This window comes from Chelonoidis abingdonii, chromosome 16, assembly GCF_003597395.2.
Source record: "Chelonoidis abingdonii isolate Lonesome George chromosome 16, CheloAbing_2.0, whole genome shotgun sequence".
Lineage (NCBI taxonomy): Eukaryota > Metazoa > Chordata > Testudines > Testudinidae > Chelonoidis > Chelonoidis abingdonii.
The window spans coordinates 966,958-982,927 of record NC_133784.1 but is presented as its reverse complement, the minus strand read 5'-3'; the positions used below and the strand labels follow the sequence as shown (position 1 = coordinate 982,927).

The 15,970-nt window shown below is 43.6% G+C and overlaps 1 protein-coding gene across 1 annotated transcript in view; it reads left to right on the top strand.

Annotated features, from left to right (window-relative positions):
• Positions 1–15,970, top strand: part of LOC116838098 (VPS10 domain-containing receptor SorCS3) — a 513,373-nt gene that overhangs the window by 169,610 nt on the left and 327,793 nt on the right. The window contains exon 2 of the mRNA XM_032803097.2: positions 3,924–3,991. Within this exon, the coding sequence (XP_032658988.1) occupies positions 3,924–3,991 (68 nt within the window). The remainder of the gene's footprint in view (positions 1–3,923; positions 3,992–15,970) is intronic.

Sequence of the window (15,970 nt, the reverse complement as noted above, 5' to 3'; positions counted from 1 at the left end):
GTTATTTTCTAGGACCCTATGTGAGGTTTAACTGCTAAGGGATGCTTACATTTCTGCCTTGCTCTCATTTGCAGCATGGTTTCCAGACAGTAAAGGCAGCACTAGGGCTGGATACTGCTTTGTTACGCTGGTGCCAATCCAGAATAGCCTCACCTAAGTTGATGGCTTTACTCCAGATTTAAATCAGGATGGCAGAGCTGGATTTAGCCATTAGTGCATAGCCAGCATTGGCCTAGTATTTGCAAGTTTTGCTAATGATAAATTACATATTGTAAGGTACAATTACAATATGCATAAAACCCAGCCAGAGCTGTGTAAGGAACAGAGTCCTTACAGAGAGAGTATGAACACAGCATCCATTTGAAATTACAGGGGAAATTAAATGGGCAGAATGTAATTATCCTGTTGGAATCTGCCCAGGATGCTGGGGCTCAATATATCTCATATATCTAAGATCTGATCCAACTCCCGTTGACTTCAGTGGAAGCTAGATTGGATTCCTAAATTGGAAAACAAGTGCCATGTCTCTAGAAGGAAAATCAAACCTTCAAGTGGCTTTACGTCCAAGGAGAAAAATCGCCCTTGCAGTACCACAGCGCCCCCTAGCTCTGTGTGGGGCATTGATTCAGGAGTCCGAGGGAAGAGCGCCATCTCCTGTGTGACTAATGGCACTACCCTTTAAGGGCTCTCATCTAAGTACTGGAGGTGCTGCTTCTCAAATGTGACAAGAGCATTGCCCCAGGGCAATAGGAAGCATTCTAAAAATAAGCTACACTAACCAGGGTATCCTTGAGAAAGTGGGAATCCAACCCCATTGCATCCATCACCCAGCGTGTAATGATGGATAGTGGGATGTTAATCAGGAAAGGCAAACCTGTGCAGCAGCCAGGTGGCTGGGTCGCCACTTCTTGCTGATAGTTCCTCACCTTGTGCTGAAAGCTGTGGTGAAGCTTTTAATTTATAGCATGAAGGTATTTTTCTTATTTCACTACTGCGCCACATTGATTTATGGAGTGACCTAACCTAACTCAGATCTGTCCAGCAACTGTTCCTTCACATTCCCCTCCAGAAGCTGCTTAACTTCTATTCTTCCCCTCCCTGCTCCCCGCCGAGTTCTACCCTGGAGGAAATAATGGAGCCAAACAAGAGCAAGAGAGAGAACAGTAACCACAGTATAAAGATGAATGAATGTTTGAAGCAGACATTCCATCCATTAACCTAGGCAGAAGCATGTGCCCTAGGGGCTTTTATAGTTCCCATAGATCTCTTCCCTGTGATTTGCTGTCAGTAAAAAGGTACTGCAACCTGGAGTTTGTGACAGTGATTAACACGTTTACATTTTTCCCTTCAGCCTTTAACTTGTTGCCCCACGTAGCTGTTAAGCAAGATAAGGCCAAATTAAGGGCCTGGCCATGCAAATGCCATGGAGTGTAATGCTTGCTACTGTGAGTAGAGCTGGGCAACATTTTTCCAATGAAAAGCCTTTTTATTAGGGAAAAAAAGATCTCTTTTTTGAAAATGAAAACTTTGCCAAAGGCTGACCATTTCTCTGAATTTTGCTCGACATTTTATCTAGATCTCTGTAGAAATTTTTTTCATTTGCCAGAAACCTAAATGTTTTCATTTAAAAAAAATTCCCAAAAATATTTGGAAAAGGGCCTCTTTTGAGCCCTGGAAAATGTGGAAACAAGGGTGAGATTTCAAAATTTTGCTAAATTGGAAAAAAAAATATCAGTAGAGCTTGGGGCAGGTCTACACTGTCCCTTCAGTCAATCTGACTTATGTCGCTCGGGGAGTGAAAAAGCCCCCTCACTTGAGTGAAGCAAATTTTGCGCTATCCACACGGGCGCTTTATCAGGGGAGATGATCTCCCGCTGACATAGCTTCCACCCCTCACTAAGGTAGAGTAATTATGCCGATGGGAGTATGCTCTCCTGTCGGCACAGAGTGTCTTCACCAGATGCGCTACAGCGGGACAGCTGTGCTGATGTAGCTCTGTACTGTAGACTTGCCCCTGAGGGGTCCCATTAGCTTCAGTTCAATGAATCCCATGGAAAACACTGTGTTAGGTGGCAAAGCCTAGATTTGTAAAGGTATTTAAGCATTGGTCTGCTCAGCTTTTCAACACCTACAAGACTTAGGAGCCTAAGACTTGGTCTACACCTAAACTTAGGATGGCATAGCTCCATCACCCAGGGATGTGAAAATATCACACTCCTGAGACTTAATTAAGCTAGCGTAAACCCCAGGGTAGAAGCCTCTGGATTGGCGGAAAAATTCTTCTGCCAACATGGCTACCATCTCTACCTGGACTATACGGCATTGCCTTTTAAATTGGTTGTGTTGCCCTGGTGATCCAAGCAATGCCTAGATAGCTTTCATAATCTGGTGTTGACAGGAGTGTCTTATCTGTAGAGCTACGTGGGCAGGGAAAGAGAAGTGGGAGAAAGAGCAGTTATTGGTACTCTATGTGAGTAATGTTATGTGGAGGTCTTATCAGAGGTGGAGGGTACACCTGGCATAATATCTCTAGGTATGCTAAGGGGTTTGAACTCGCCAACAACGCCTGTTACACCTTTTAACTTCCAGCACAGCTGACCAAGGCCCTGATTCAGTCAGGTACTTACTTAAGCATGTGCTTAACTTTAAGCATGCTTCTCTTCCAGAGAAGAGCAACAAAAATGATTAAAGGTCTAGAAAACAGGACCTGTGAGGGAAGATTGAAAAAATTGAGTTTGTTCAGTATGGAAAAGAGACGACTGAGTGGGGACATGATAACAGTTTTCAAATATATAAAAGGTTATTACAAGGAGGAGGGAGAAAAATTGTTCTTAACCTCTGAGGATAGAACAAGAAGCAACGGGCTTAAATTGCAACAAGGGTGGTTTAGGTTGTACATTAGTAAAAACTTCCTATCTGTCACTGGAATAAATTGCCTATGGAGGCTGTGGAATCTCCATCATTTTTAAGGGCAGGTTAGATAAACACCTGTCAAGGATGGTCGGATAATACTTAGTCCTGCCATGAGTGCACGGTGGACTAGATGACCTCTCAAGGTCCCTTCCAGTCCTATGATTTTATGCAAGTCCCTCTGACTTTAATGGGACTTACGAACTGACTGTAAAAGGGGATGAAACAAAATCTTAGCTTGAATTTTGGCATGTTCAAAATCTCAATCTGCATTTTGTGCTTTAAACACATCTCTGTTAAAGGTAAATAGTCCTGGAAATTGCTCGGGGTTATGGCCATCCCATTTTCCCATTGGTTGGGATGAAGCTTTGGCTACGTTTCTTTTATGTATGGTTCAGGTAATGTTTTCTTACCTGAAACGCTGATTTTTTGCCCATCATTGATTGTGAAGCCCTTTGTCTGCGAGCAAGGAAAATTTTGACTCCAGTCCAGCAGTCTGTTCCTAGTTGGGAGTGTGAACTCGTATGTCTCAGGAAAGTCTCATAAAAAATAATGGAGCTCAGCATGGGTGCGCAGACTGTTTCAGGGCCTAGGCATGAATCCTCTCTCCATTTATCTTCACTAAGTCTGAGGACTTTCATTGTCAAGTACCTTGGGGGATAAAGAAAGGAGTAGTTGAGTGTGGTTTCTGGTTGGGCTACTTAGATAAAAAGTTCCATCTCATTCCATTCCTGACCTTGAATAACTACAGCTGTAGAGAACCAGCTAACAATGATAAAGAAATTCTTGTTGGCATGTTTTATTTCAAATGCAAAACATCCCGAGGATTAAAATAAATGTTACTAGTTACATGGATGCTTTGAGCTAATGATTTTCTTTTTACCTACTTGATCCTATAATACCCCGACTTTAATGGATAAATGCTAAGCTCTCCTTTGGGTGATTTCAGATGCATTATATACATAGTTACAAAATGTTAAAGGAAGGTTCTTTTCTTTCTTTCTCCCCTGCAGGTGATTCTCATTCTAACAAAGCTCTATGACTTCAACTTGGGGAGCGTTACTGAAAGCTCGCTGTGGAGGTAAGTGGATTACAGAAATCACAGTGAATGGCAGGGAGCGGTTTGCTAGGCCTCATGTTATATGGGCTGCTGAGACCCAGAGAACCTGAACTGGTTGATCTGGGAAAGGTGGAGGACATCAGAATATGCTGGTGAGTTGCTCTGGTAAAACAGTCTTTGTTTGTGAGCTCACTAATTCTGCGCCAGTAAGAGGTGGATGGATGGGTGGTGTTCCTGATACGTGACTGGGACCTAAGAGATTTGGATGTCAGTTCTGCCATAAGTTCCCCATGGGCCTTCACACACATGGCTGAACCTCAGAAACCCATCTGTTAAATGGGAACAATAATCCCCTCCCCTTTTTTTGGCTGTGTTATCTTATTTAGATCACTAAGGGATTGTCTCTTACTCTGCGTGTGTACAGCGCTACCACAATGGGGGCTGATCTCAGCTAGGAACTCTAGGCACTGCTAATAATGCAAATAATAAAAATGCCCAGAAGAAAAGTTTGTTAGAGAGAGGACATGGGGGAATGACATTTGAAAAAACAAGAAAATCCAACTCAGACCAGTAAAAACTTGATGGCAGGGAGACTGGTCGTGGCTAAGCGAGAGAGTCCACTTAACTTCTGCATACAGCTGTTGTATTAGTATTTGTCTTAGCATAGGAGCCCTAGACATGGATCCGGGCCGCACTGTGCTAGGAACTGTACAGACACAAAACTCAAAGGTGGTCCCTGACCCAACGAGCTTTCCTCTTGCATCCAATCCTATCCTGTATTTCTCATATAGTGGCCCAAATCCTGGACCCATGGATACTTACAGCAAAACTTCCGTTGATTCCATGAGGACTAGGATTTGGCTCAGGAATACTTGTTACAGTTGGAGAACTTTTATTTGCAAAGCATGTTTACAGTACAATCAGCTAATTAACCATACCAACCAATCCTCTCTTCCACCTTTGAGCCCCTCTGCCAGGCAGGCAGGTGGTATCACAATTTGGCACCTAGGTGGAGGTGAGCAGAGGTGTGTCTGAAGTCACACAGGGGAATCAGTATCCGAACCAGAATTAGAATCAGGAGTTCCAGGCTCAGCTCACACCCCCCATCTGTTGTTCCATTACTGACTTGGATAGATTAGCCAATATACAGTGAGTTGACTGCCTTTGGTTGTGCTTTCTTTCTTCTGTGGCCATTTAATGACCGTGTTTTATGCAGGCATTTGAATGCTCTTTTCTCAACAGATTCAAATTGCAGAGACTGGGCTGCAATCCTGCTATGAAATTACAGGGGAATTTTACTAGGCACGCAATATATTTCGGCTTATGGAACTACAACTTGGATGTTATATATAATATGCTATGTACAAGTGGGTGTGGGTGGGTGGATGTGTATGTGTCACACACAGTTATAAGTGTGTGTTAATAATATATATATATATACACACACAGGCTTACAAACAGCATATAAATACGTGCACCAGCTGTGGATCTTGACCTCTGTATTTCCACCTGTTCTGCAGAATGGAAGAGTCTTAAACTGAGCGAAGTGGTTTTTCAATGGCATGCACAGCACAGGGCAAAAGAAATTTTCAAGGCCCGGGACTATACTTCCCTGTTATACCCATTATAGTGTGTCTATTGTTAACTTTCAACAAGAATTACTAGTAACGCTGCCAGTCAGTCCATGGTAACTCTCTGTTACTGGATGTGTCACTTCTGCGCAGACACTCTATTGTCCTTCTTTCCACCCAGGCTTTTTGACGTCTTTGTTCTCTTATTAACTTTAAAGTCACTTTTGTAAGATCGTTTCAGGAGCATTACCGGATGGGGGCTAACCACGCAGCAGTCAGTTAATGCATTAGGAGTTAATTGTTCATAACAGCTCTTGAAACTTCTTGACTTGCTTGGCACTCTAAAGCCTAATTGCACTATACCACGGTAATCTGCAAATGTATAAATAATCATGAAACTAAGAGGGAATACAGCCGTTTTCACTTACCTCGTACTTTTCAGGGTCTTTAAGCCTTGAAAACTTTTGCCTTGCGCCTAACAAGTACAAATGACACAGTAATTATACTTTAAGCATAATTACCGTGCAATCTGCTCTGCATAAATAATGTAACGAGCCAGCAAATCCTGCCTTAATGCCAAGAAATTGCTGCCGCATTTGAGCTGTGCGAAAAGGTGATAGTGACATTCCTCTTAGAGTGTTTTTTTTGGGGGGGGAGGTGAGGGGATGGAGGTGGTTTCGGAGACGAAGGTGGGGATTAGCCATCAGCTCAAACTAAATGTTTCCAAGTAAGTCTTACATTTCATAGAGAAGATATGCTAAAAACATAGAATGCTTTGTGAAACCCATTTTAACATTGTCCGGGATGATCCATCTAGTTTGCAGCAGAGATTAGAGTGGTAAATTATGACATGGAGTGGGTTCTTGTGGCTAGAACAGGGGTGGGCAAACTTTTTGGCCTGATGGCCACATCTGGGTATGGAAATTATATGACGAGCCATGAATGCTCACAAAATTGGGGTTGGAGTGAAGGAGGTGGGTGAGGGCTCTTGTCTGGAGGTGCAGGCTCTAGGGTGGGGCCATAAATGAGGAGTTCAGGGTATGGGAGGGGGCTCCAGGCTGGGGGTTAGGGTATGGGGGGTATAGGGGAGTGAGGGTTCCTGCTGGAGGTACAGGCTCTGGGGGTGGGGCTAGTGATGAGGGATTTGAGGTGTAGGAGGGTGTTTGAGGTTGGGACTGAGGAGTTTGGAGGGCAGTAGGGGGATTAGGGCTGGGGCAGGGGGTTGGGACACAGGAGAGAGTCAGGGGTGCAAGCTCCAGGTGGTGATTACTTCAAGCAGCTCCTGGAAGCAGCAACATGTCCCCTCTCTGGCTCCTACATGGAGGCACGGCCAGGTGGTTCTGTGTGCTGCCCTATCCGCAGGCGCCATCCTGCAGCTCCCATTGGCCACAGTTCTCAACCAATGGGAGCTGCGAGCAAGGTGGTTGGGGCAGGAGCAGTGCACTGAGCCCCCTGGTTGTCCCTAAACATAGGAGCTGGCGGGATGACACGCCGCTGCTTCCGTGAGCAGCGTCATGCACATGCCAAGTGGGTGTGGTCCCCAAGTCCCCTCCCCAGCGGGAGCTTGAAGGGCTGATTAAATTGGCTGATGGGTCAGCTGTGGCCTGCAGGCCATAGTTTGCCCACCCCTGAGCTAGGTCAAGGGATTAGGAGTCAGGACTCCTGGGTTCTGTTCCAATTTCCGGTCAGGAATGAATTCTAGTGGTTAGAGCAGGAGACTGGGAGTCAAGACTCCTGGCTTCTAATCCCAGTTGATTTGCCTGATGATCTTGGGTAAACCCCTGTGCCTCAGTTTTCCCATCTGAAAAATGCAGAATAAAAAAGGTTTCATTAAGTCTTGTAAAGTGCTTTGCGTTCCTCTCATGGAAGACGTTACAGAAATGCATAATCTTTATTAATAATGGCATATTCAGTAGTAAGAATAAACTGAGAAATACTCACATATATCATGATATCTGAGCTCCTACGAGGTTTAAAATAATCATTACAAGAATGTACAGGGACTCCTGGATTTTTCTGTTTTCTGGGGTTAGGGCATGTTCTTGCAACTACACAATAGTTCTGCTCTCCTAGACAACAGTACTACTTGGTCCTGGCTCTGAATAGTCAGCAAACAGATCGGTTTCCAGAAGAGAAGGACACTTAACGGCAGACAGCAGTAAACCATCTACTAAAGCTTCAGAGGAGGTGAGAATAGGAAACTCTGCGATATTGTCTCCAGATATGGGCTTCATCCTTCATTCTTCATGCACCGGAAACTGCCCCTGAATTCTCTCTTGCTCCTTGGGAGTCTAGAATGAGAGGCTGCTTTTAATGGGAAAACTGCACTGCAATAGAAAAGCTATTCTAAACCCTGCATCTAAATACAAAGACAAGTAAATCAATAGGAAAATGTCCTGAGTGTAATTAAAAAAAAAAAAAAAAGAAGAAAGAATTAACAGTCAGTTTGGATGCTGTTCTGCTAACTGTGATATTGGTTAAGTCAGAGCAAATGATACTCAGCATTCAAATGAAGGAATAGAGGCATTGCTGAAGCCTTGTAAATGTTTTCATTTTTTTAAATAATTTTTCATTTTATTTTGGGAATATTGTGGTGTGGCTTATTTTTTTTTTTCTTTTTAAGTTTTATCCTTTTTAGCAATTTTAACAATGGAGAAGGGCGATGAAAGGGATCAGGTCCGGTTCTGGGAGGACTGTGCTGGAGGTGGTGTGATGCAGAGCAAGCTTGCTCCTCAGTCACCCAGCAGTGGCCGATCCTGTCCCACGAGGCTGGGCCCAAGCCCAGGCCCCTGTTCTAGTTGTTGTGATCTAGCGTGTGTGGTTGCAGCACCACTGGGCTTTGGCCTGACTGCTTCCCCATCATGATGACATATGGGCGCGAAGCCAAATTTGAGTGAGTGGTACTGTGACCCTGTATGCCAGGTTGCAATGCCACTAACTCAGATTTGGCCTGGTCATTCCTACCCACTCCCCACCTCATGTTGGAGGGATGGCCAAACCTGATTGACACTGCCCCTATGCGCTAGGCTGTACCACCCAGAGCGAGGAGCCGGGCCCAGCTGCGTGGGACAGAAGCCACAGGAGCTGCTGCTACAGGGTGAGGGTTTTTAAAAATGTTGTTTCTGGTTTTACAGTGTATTATATTGTATCTGTGAAATACACTGGGCTCTTGGCCTTGCTTGTAACAGATTGGTCTAGGGGTCCTCTACTCCGATATCTGGTTCTCTGGTCAGTACCTGTTACTTCAGAGGAAGGTACAAGAAAACACCACCATGAACCTAACCCTCTCAGGACTGGTCTGTGCTAGAAAATTAGATTGACAGAGCGGTGTTGCTCAAGGATGTGAAAAATCCACCTCTGTGAGCAACACCATTAAGCCAGCTAAGTCCTCGTGTCAATAGGCTAGGTTGATATGAGAATTCTTCCTTTGACATAGCCACTGCCTCTTAGAGAGGTTGATAGCTTATGATGAGAACCCCTCCCATTGGCATAGGTAGTGTCCACGCTGAAACACGACAGCAGCATTTCAAGCACAGGCACCGACTTTCCAAAGTGCTGGTGGGTGCTCGACCTCCAACTCTGCCCCAGGCCCTGCCCCCACTCCACCTCTTCCCCCAGGACCCCACCCCTGCTCTGCCTCTTCTTGTCGCCACTCCACCTCCGCCCTGCCTCTTCCCACCCCCCCCCCAAGCATGCCACGTCCTTGCTCCTCTCTCCTTCCTTCTAGCCTCCTGCACACCGTGAAACAGCTGATTTTGGCGAGTGGGAGGCATGGGAAGGGAGAGGGAGGGGTTGATTGGTGAGGCCCACCGGTGGATGGAAGGCGCTGGGGTGTTTGTAGGGGGGAGCTGATCACCCACCATTTTTTTCCCCTATGGGTGCTCCAGCTCCAGAGCACCCATGGAGTTGGCGCCTATGATTTCAAGTATGGCCAACTACTAAGTTAGTGGTTGGCTGATGTCCTGAAACCTGAGGGTTTCTATCACTTACAGGCCCTGAGCTAGGGGTGTGAGTCCTCTGCATGTGTAGACATACTAGCTCCAACTCTCCTTGAGCTAGTATGATTATAAATAGCAGTGTAGCCATGGTAGTGTCAGCTACCGTGGCTACACTGCTATTTATAGCCATGTTAGCTCAAGGAAAGCTAGCATGAGTAAGTGTTCATGAGCCAGGGAATCACACCCTACCTTATAATGCAAACATGGAAGTTCTTATTATCTAGATAAACAGGGTGATTTCAAAAAAAAATTCTGTGAAAACTGTATTTTGCCAAACATTTTTTTTAAAAATAACCATATGTTCTCTGGTGGAAAAAAAGTGTTTGCCTTTCATTGACTTTTTTTTCCATAAAAAAACTCAAAAAATGTAATCCAAAAAATTTATTCTGAAATGTTGCTTTAGAACCTCATGCTCCCATTCTCCTTTATGGGCCAGAGAGCTAGTCAAACTTCAGCTCCCATGATGCACTGTGGCCATGCTGCTGCCAGGATGCACCATCTCCCCGTGCTAGAAGAGGAAACAGTGGTGATGGAAGATGGAGTCCAATCAGGGATCCTGGCCTATGGAGGAGTATGGAAGCATGAGGTGCTTGAACTACAACACCCATGGAGCATTGCAGCAACTTTGCATAATCAAAATATTTTGCTTTTCTGTTTCCTTTTGGAAATTTGGACTTCTGAGGGTAGGGAGAATCTGACCAGTGATTGATTTATATCTTTAAGCCTGGTGGTTCAAAGCATTTCACTTCTAGTTTTCACTTCTAGTTTTTTCCCCCATCTAGTAAAAAAGTGGAACTTCAGATTGTCTTCATGAATGTCTCTCTTTTTTTGTTAATTTTGGCCTCAGATATATCTTATGGCATGGAGTTCCACAGGTTAACTATGTATTATGGAAAAAATAAATCCTTTCATCAGTTTAAAGTCTGTTGCCTTTGCTTCACTGCATATGCCCTTGTTCTTGTACTAAGAGATTGGCTAAACAGATGCACCTGATTCCATAGTTATATTCTATAACTCTATCATGTCCCTTTTTTTATTTGTCTTCTCTCTCAACTAAACATCTCTGTCTTTCTCCTTCTTCTTTATATAGAAGCTTCTAATCTTCTAGCCACATCCTGTTCTGTTTCTGCTAGTTTATTTTTGAGATAAGGTGGCTAGAAGTGAACATAACATCCAGATGAGGGTGTACCATGGCCATGATAATACTTTCAGTATTTTCGATTCCATTTTTTATGCAGCCTCCCGTGTGTGTGTGTGCGTGTGTGTGTGTGTGCGTTTCTACCACTATGGATTGAACAAATATTTCTGTTGAGTTTGCTATAGTATCAGCCATGTCTCTTTTCTGAATTGTTACTTAATTTAGAACCTAGGAGTTATTTGTACTGTGGTAGACAAATCCCTGACCGAAAAAGTTTACAATCCAAATATAAGACAAGGGACATCAGTGTGACACAAGAACAGAGACCAGAAACAGGAATCACAAAGCAGCATTGAGATATTTATGATCGGTATGATAAGCAGTGACCACAACCCCCCGGCTTTATTAAGCAAGAGGGAGTCGCTCAGATTATTCCTTCCAATGTGCTTGACTTTGCATATGTCAAAACTGAATTTCATCTGCTATTGTGTTGCCTGTTACTTAGCTTGTTTAGATCTTCCTGGAGTTCTTCACATCCTTCTTTGGTCATGATTAATATAAATAACAATGTCCCTTTGGCCCACATAGTTAGTTTGTATTTGGGGCTTTGTAGAGTTATTTCAATTAGGAGGAGAAATTGATGATACAAGTTGGGTCTATACTTTGATATAACCTTGTTTGTTTACAAAAAAGTCCACAGAATGCTGTTTCCATGAACATGTTAGAAACAAACAGCAGCTTCCTTGCTCAGAAACCCTCATGTCTACATAAGAATGGCCGTACTGGGTCAGACCAATGGTCCATCTAGCCCAGTATCCTATGTTCTGACAGTGACCAGTGCCAGATGCTTCAGGAGGAGCGAGCAGAACAAGGCAATTTATCCTATAATCCATCCCCCATCATCCTGTCCCAGTTTCACACAGTCAGAAGTTTAGGAATACTCAGAGCATGGAGGTGCATCCCTGACCATCTTAGCTAATAGCCATTGATGGACCTATCCTCCATGAACTTATTTAATTCTTTTTTGAACCCAGTTATGCTTTTGGCCTTTGCAACATCCCCTGGCAATGAGATCCACAGGGTGACTACATTGGGTGAAGAGTACTTCCTTTTGTTTTTTTTTAATCCTGCTTCCCATTAATTACATTGGATGACCCCTGGTTTTTGTGTTCCATGAAGGGGTAAATAACACTTCCTTATTCACTTTCTCCACACCATTCATGATTTTATAGACCTCCATCATACCTCCTTCTGTCATCTCTTTTCCAAGTTGAACAGTCCTAGTTTTTTTAATCCCTCCTCATATGGAAGCTATTCCATACCCTCTAATAATTTTGGTTGCCCTTCTCTGTACTTTTTCCAATTCTAATGTATCTTTTATTGACATGGGGTGCCCAGAACTGTGCACAGTATTCAAGGTGTGGGCATACCATGGATGTATACAGTGGCATTATGATGTTTTTCTGTCTGATCATCTATCCCTTTCCTAATGGTTCCTAACATTCTGTTTAGCATGTTTGACTTCTGCACATTGAGCGGGTGTTTTCAGAGAACTATCTACTATGTCTTGAGTGGTATCAGCTAATTTAGATCCCATTTTTGTGTGTGTGTAGTTGGGATTATGTTTTCCAATGTGCATTAGTTTGCACTTATCAACACTGAATCTCATCTGTCTTTTTTTTTTCCCAGTCACCCAGTTTTGTGAGATCCGCTTGTAACACTTTGCAGTTATCTTTGGATTTAAAGTGTCTACCACTCTGGTGAGCTTTGTGCCCATGAAGCTCTGTCTGTCTGCTTATTCTCAGGGTTATGCTCAAAATTGGTTCTCCAGGCTTTCTGCCCCTTAATGCACAAAGGCTAATTTAAAAATAGGGTCGTCATAGCTACGTGGTCATGGGAGTGAAAAACCCATCTCCATGGCTGACATAGCTATGCTGACCTAATCCGCCGTGTGGATGCTGCAGTGTTGATGGAAGAATGTAGGTGTAGGCCATGTCTACACTACCAGGTTATGGCAGCATAGCTATGGCAATGTAACTATACCAATATAGTCTCCATAGTATAGAGAAGCCTACGGGCTATAAAACCAATAAACAGGAAACATTCAGTCCTCATGGCTTAGCTCTGACCTGCCAAGTCTCTTGGGCAGTTCTTCCATTGTTTGTATCTCTTTTTACCACAGCAAGGGGCTTAACTAGGGTGGCCAGATGTCCCAATAAAATCGGGACCATCCCAATATTTAGGTGTTTGTCCCCCACATCCTGACCGATCTTGGTCGGGACACAATTTGTCCCGATATTTCGCTCCGTTGGCAGCACTCAGCTTTTTTTTTTCGCTCCACCGATAGTACTCTTGTTTTATTTTTTTGCTCTGCCGGCAGACCCTCCCCTCCACGTGTCCCAATATTTTCTTCCTCTCATCTGGTCACCCTAGGCTTAACTGTTCCTTCCATTAAATCTAAAAGAGCGTGCATGGTGCATTGATTGATTTTTAGCAATATCTGTGATTGTCTTTGACTCATAGGGGACTCCCCGTGAATGGCAGTCATTAGGTCCTTTCAGAATAAGAGTAATTTTGTTTCTTCTGCAAATGTTGCCACCTCACTGCTCACACCCTTTTCCAGATCATTAATATATACACTAAACACACAGCTTGATTTCAGTAGGACTGAAGATGTCCTAAAGTAAAATGTCCTAAAGTGAGCTGGCACATTGGGAATAAGAGTCCAGGGATCAGGAGGCTGATCATGTGATTGCCAGCTAATCTCGTGATTTTCATCCATATTATCTGGGAGGTAGATTAAACCTGACCCAGGTGAGTTTGAGCCCCCAGCTTCCTTAAAGGGCCAGCTGTCCTTGTGGCAGTAAGGTGCTACTGAGCTCGTGTAAGGATGGCAAAATTGGGCTTTAATATAAACTGCCGAAAAAGATGGATCTCAACCTCTCTTCCTCTTCTGGGCTATGAAGTATAGCACATAATGCTTATATATTTCTGACTACAATGTTGCAGTTTTGCTGTAATTTGCTGTATTGAAATAAAACTTGTGGACTGCAGTCATGACAAGATTATAACAATGCCAGGGGATGTAACGTGTTATACTTTTTTATTATCAAACTCATAATGTATATTACATTGCCACTTACCAACACACATTGTTTTCCAGAGGATTATATTCATGCATCAAATAATGCAGCTTCATCCATGTTTAAGAATGATGAACTCAGACTGGAACGGATGCAGAAAAGGGCCACTAGGATGATCAGTGGACTGGAGAGCCTACCACACAAGAGAAGACTTAAGGAACTTGACTTGTTTAGCCTAATAGAACAATGGATGAGGGGAGATATGGTTTCTCTCTAGAAATACTTCAGTGGGATAAATACCAGGGAGGGAGAAGAGATATTTAAGTTAAGGGTCAATGTTGGCACCAGAGCAAATGGATATAAATTAGCCATCAATACATCTAGGTTTGAAATTAAATTACCAATCAGAGGAACGAAGTTGTGGAACAACACTCCAAAGGGAGTAGTGGAGGCAAAAAACCTAACTTGTTTTAAGTCTGAGCTTGATTAGTTTATGGAGGGGATGGTATGATGAAATTTCCTACAATGGCATATGGCCCATCCGTGACTCTGTTATCAAATATCTCCCACATCCGGAGATGGAAAACTAGATGGAGAGGGTTTTGAGTGACTTCAGAGAATTCTTTCCATGGCGTCTGGCTGGTGGGTCTCATCCACATGCTCAGGGTCTGACTCATCGCCATATTTGGGATCAGAAGGAATTTTCCCCAGGTCAGACTGGCAGAGACCCTGGAATTTTTTTGTCTTCCTCTGCAGCATGGGGCATGGGTCACTTGCTGGTTTGAATTAGAGTAAATGGTGGATTCTCTGTAACTTACAGTATTTACATCAAATTTGAGGACTTCATTAAAACTCAGCCAGAGGTTAAAGGCCTAGTATAAGAGTGAGGGTCTATGGCAGGGGTCGACAACCTTTCAGAAGTGGTGTGCTGAGTTTTCATTTATTCCCTCTAATTTAAGGTTTCACATGCCAGTAATACATTTTAACGTTTTTAGAAGGTCTCTTTCTATAAGTCTATAATATATAACTCAACTATTGTTGTATATAAAGTAAACAAGCTTTTTAAAATATTTAAGAAGCTTCATTTAAAATTAAATTAAAATGCAGAGCCCCCCAGACTGGTGGCCAGGACCCGAGCAGTGTGAGTGCCACTGAAAATCAGCTTGTGTGCTGCCTTTGGCACGGGTGCCATAGGTTGCCTACCCCTGGTCTATGGCCTGCAATGTGCAAGAGGTCAGACTAGATGATCATGATGGTCCCTTCTGGTCCTAAAATCTATGAGTCACCTTCTGGCAGCCAATTCATCAAAGAGTTCTAATACTGCTACTAGCCAATTGAGGTCCTCTTTTAGTCCTAGTAGTTCAAAACCTGGTTTTGGAAAAAAGCATCAAGTTCTGTTCCTCATGCTACATGTGGGAAGTTTTTAGGTGATGACCATTAGCATCTGTGTTTATTCTACCATGGATTTGTTACAGTATGCATCAGAAATTTGATTCCTTGTCAAGAAGATGGAGTGGAAGGGGACAGCTGCACCAGCAAAGACTTGGCACCCATCTCTCCAATATCACACTAGGGAACAGACCAGCTGGGTGAAAGCTCTAACCAAGAGGATGGGCATTTGGAGGACTGTGACAATTCATGTGAGGATGATCACTGCTGTCTCCCTTCAAAGCCTCCATCACCTTTCTACACTGCAGTGCTAACCTCTCACATCTGGGTAAAGGTTGCATACTTGTAAAGTAATTTGACTCTTAGCTGCTTCTGAGATCTCTCTTTCCTCATCCGACCTGCTACCACCAGGTTATCTTTGGCTGAGAGAATGAGCTTTTGGTTAGCTATTGACCCAAGAAGTCTAGTGCTATATCTGATGAGTCCACAGGCTTATGCCAGGCTTATGTCTATTCTATGAGACCACCCAATCCATCTCCTTGTCAGGGCAGTGCGGTTCTCTACAAAACAATTTCTCATGCTTTCCTCAGTCTAGTTTGAGTCTCAAGAGATGGAAGTTCTACCACTTTTCTAGGCAGACTATGCCACTGGCTACATAGCACATCCCACTCTCCTGGCATTCAGTCTCAATCTTTCTTTTCTCCATTTCGTACTATTACTCCTATTTACAACATACCCCCTGTTACGTGCCATGCCAAATATTTCCTCTACCTCCTTGGTATTAACATCCTGGGAAGCTTTGAGGGATGTACTCATACCCC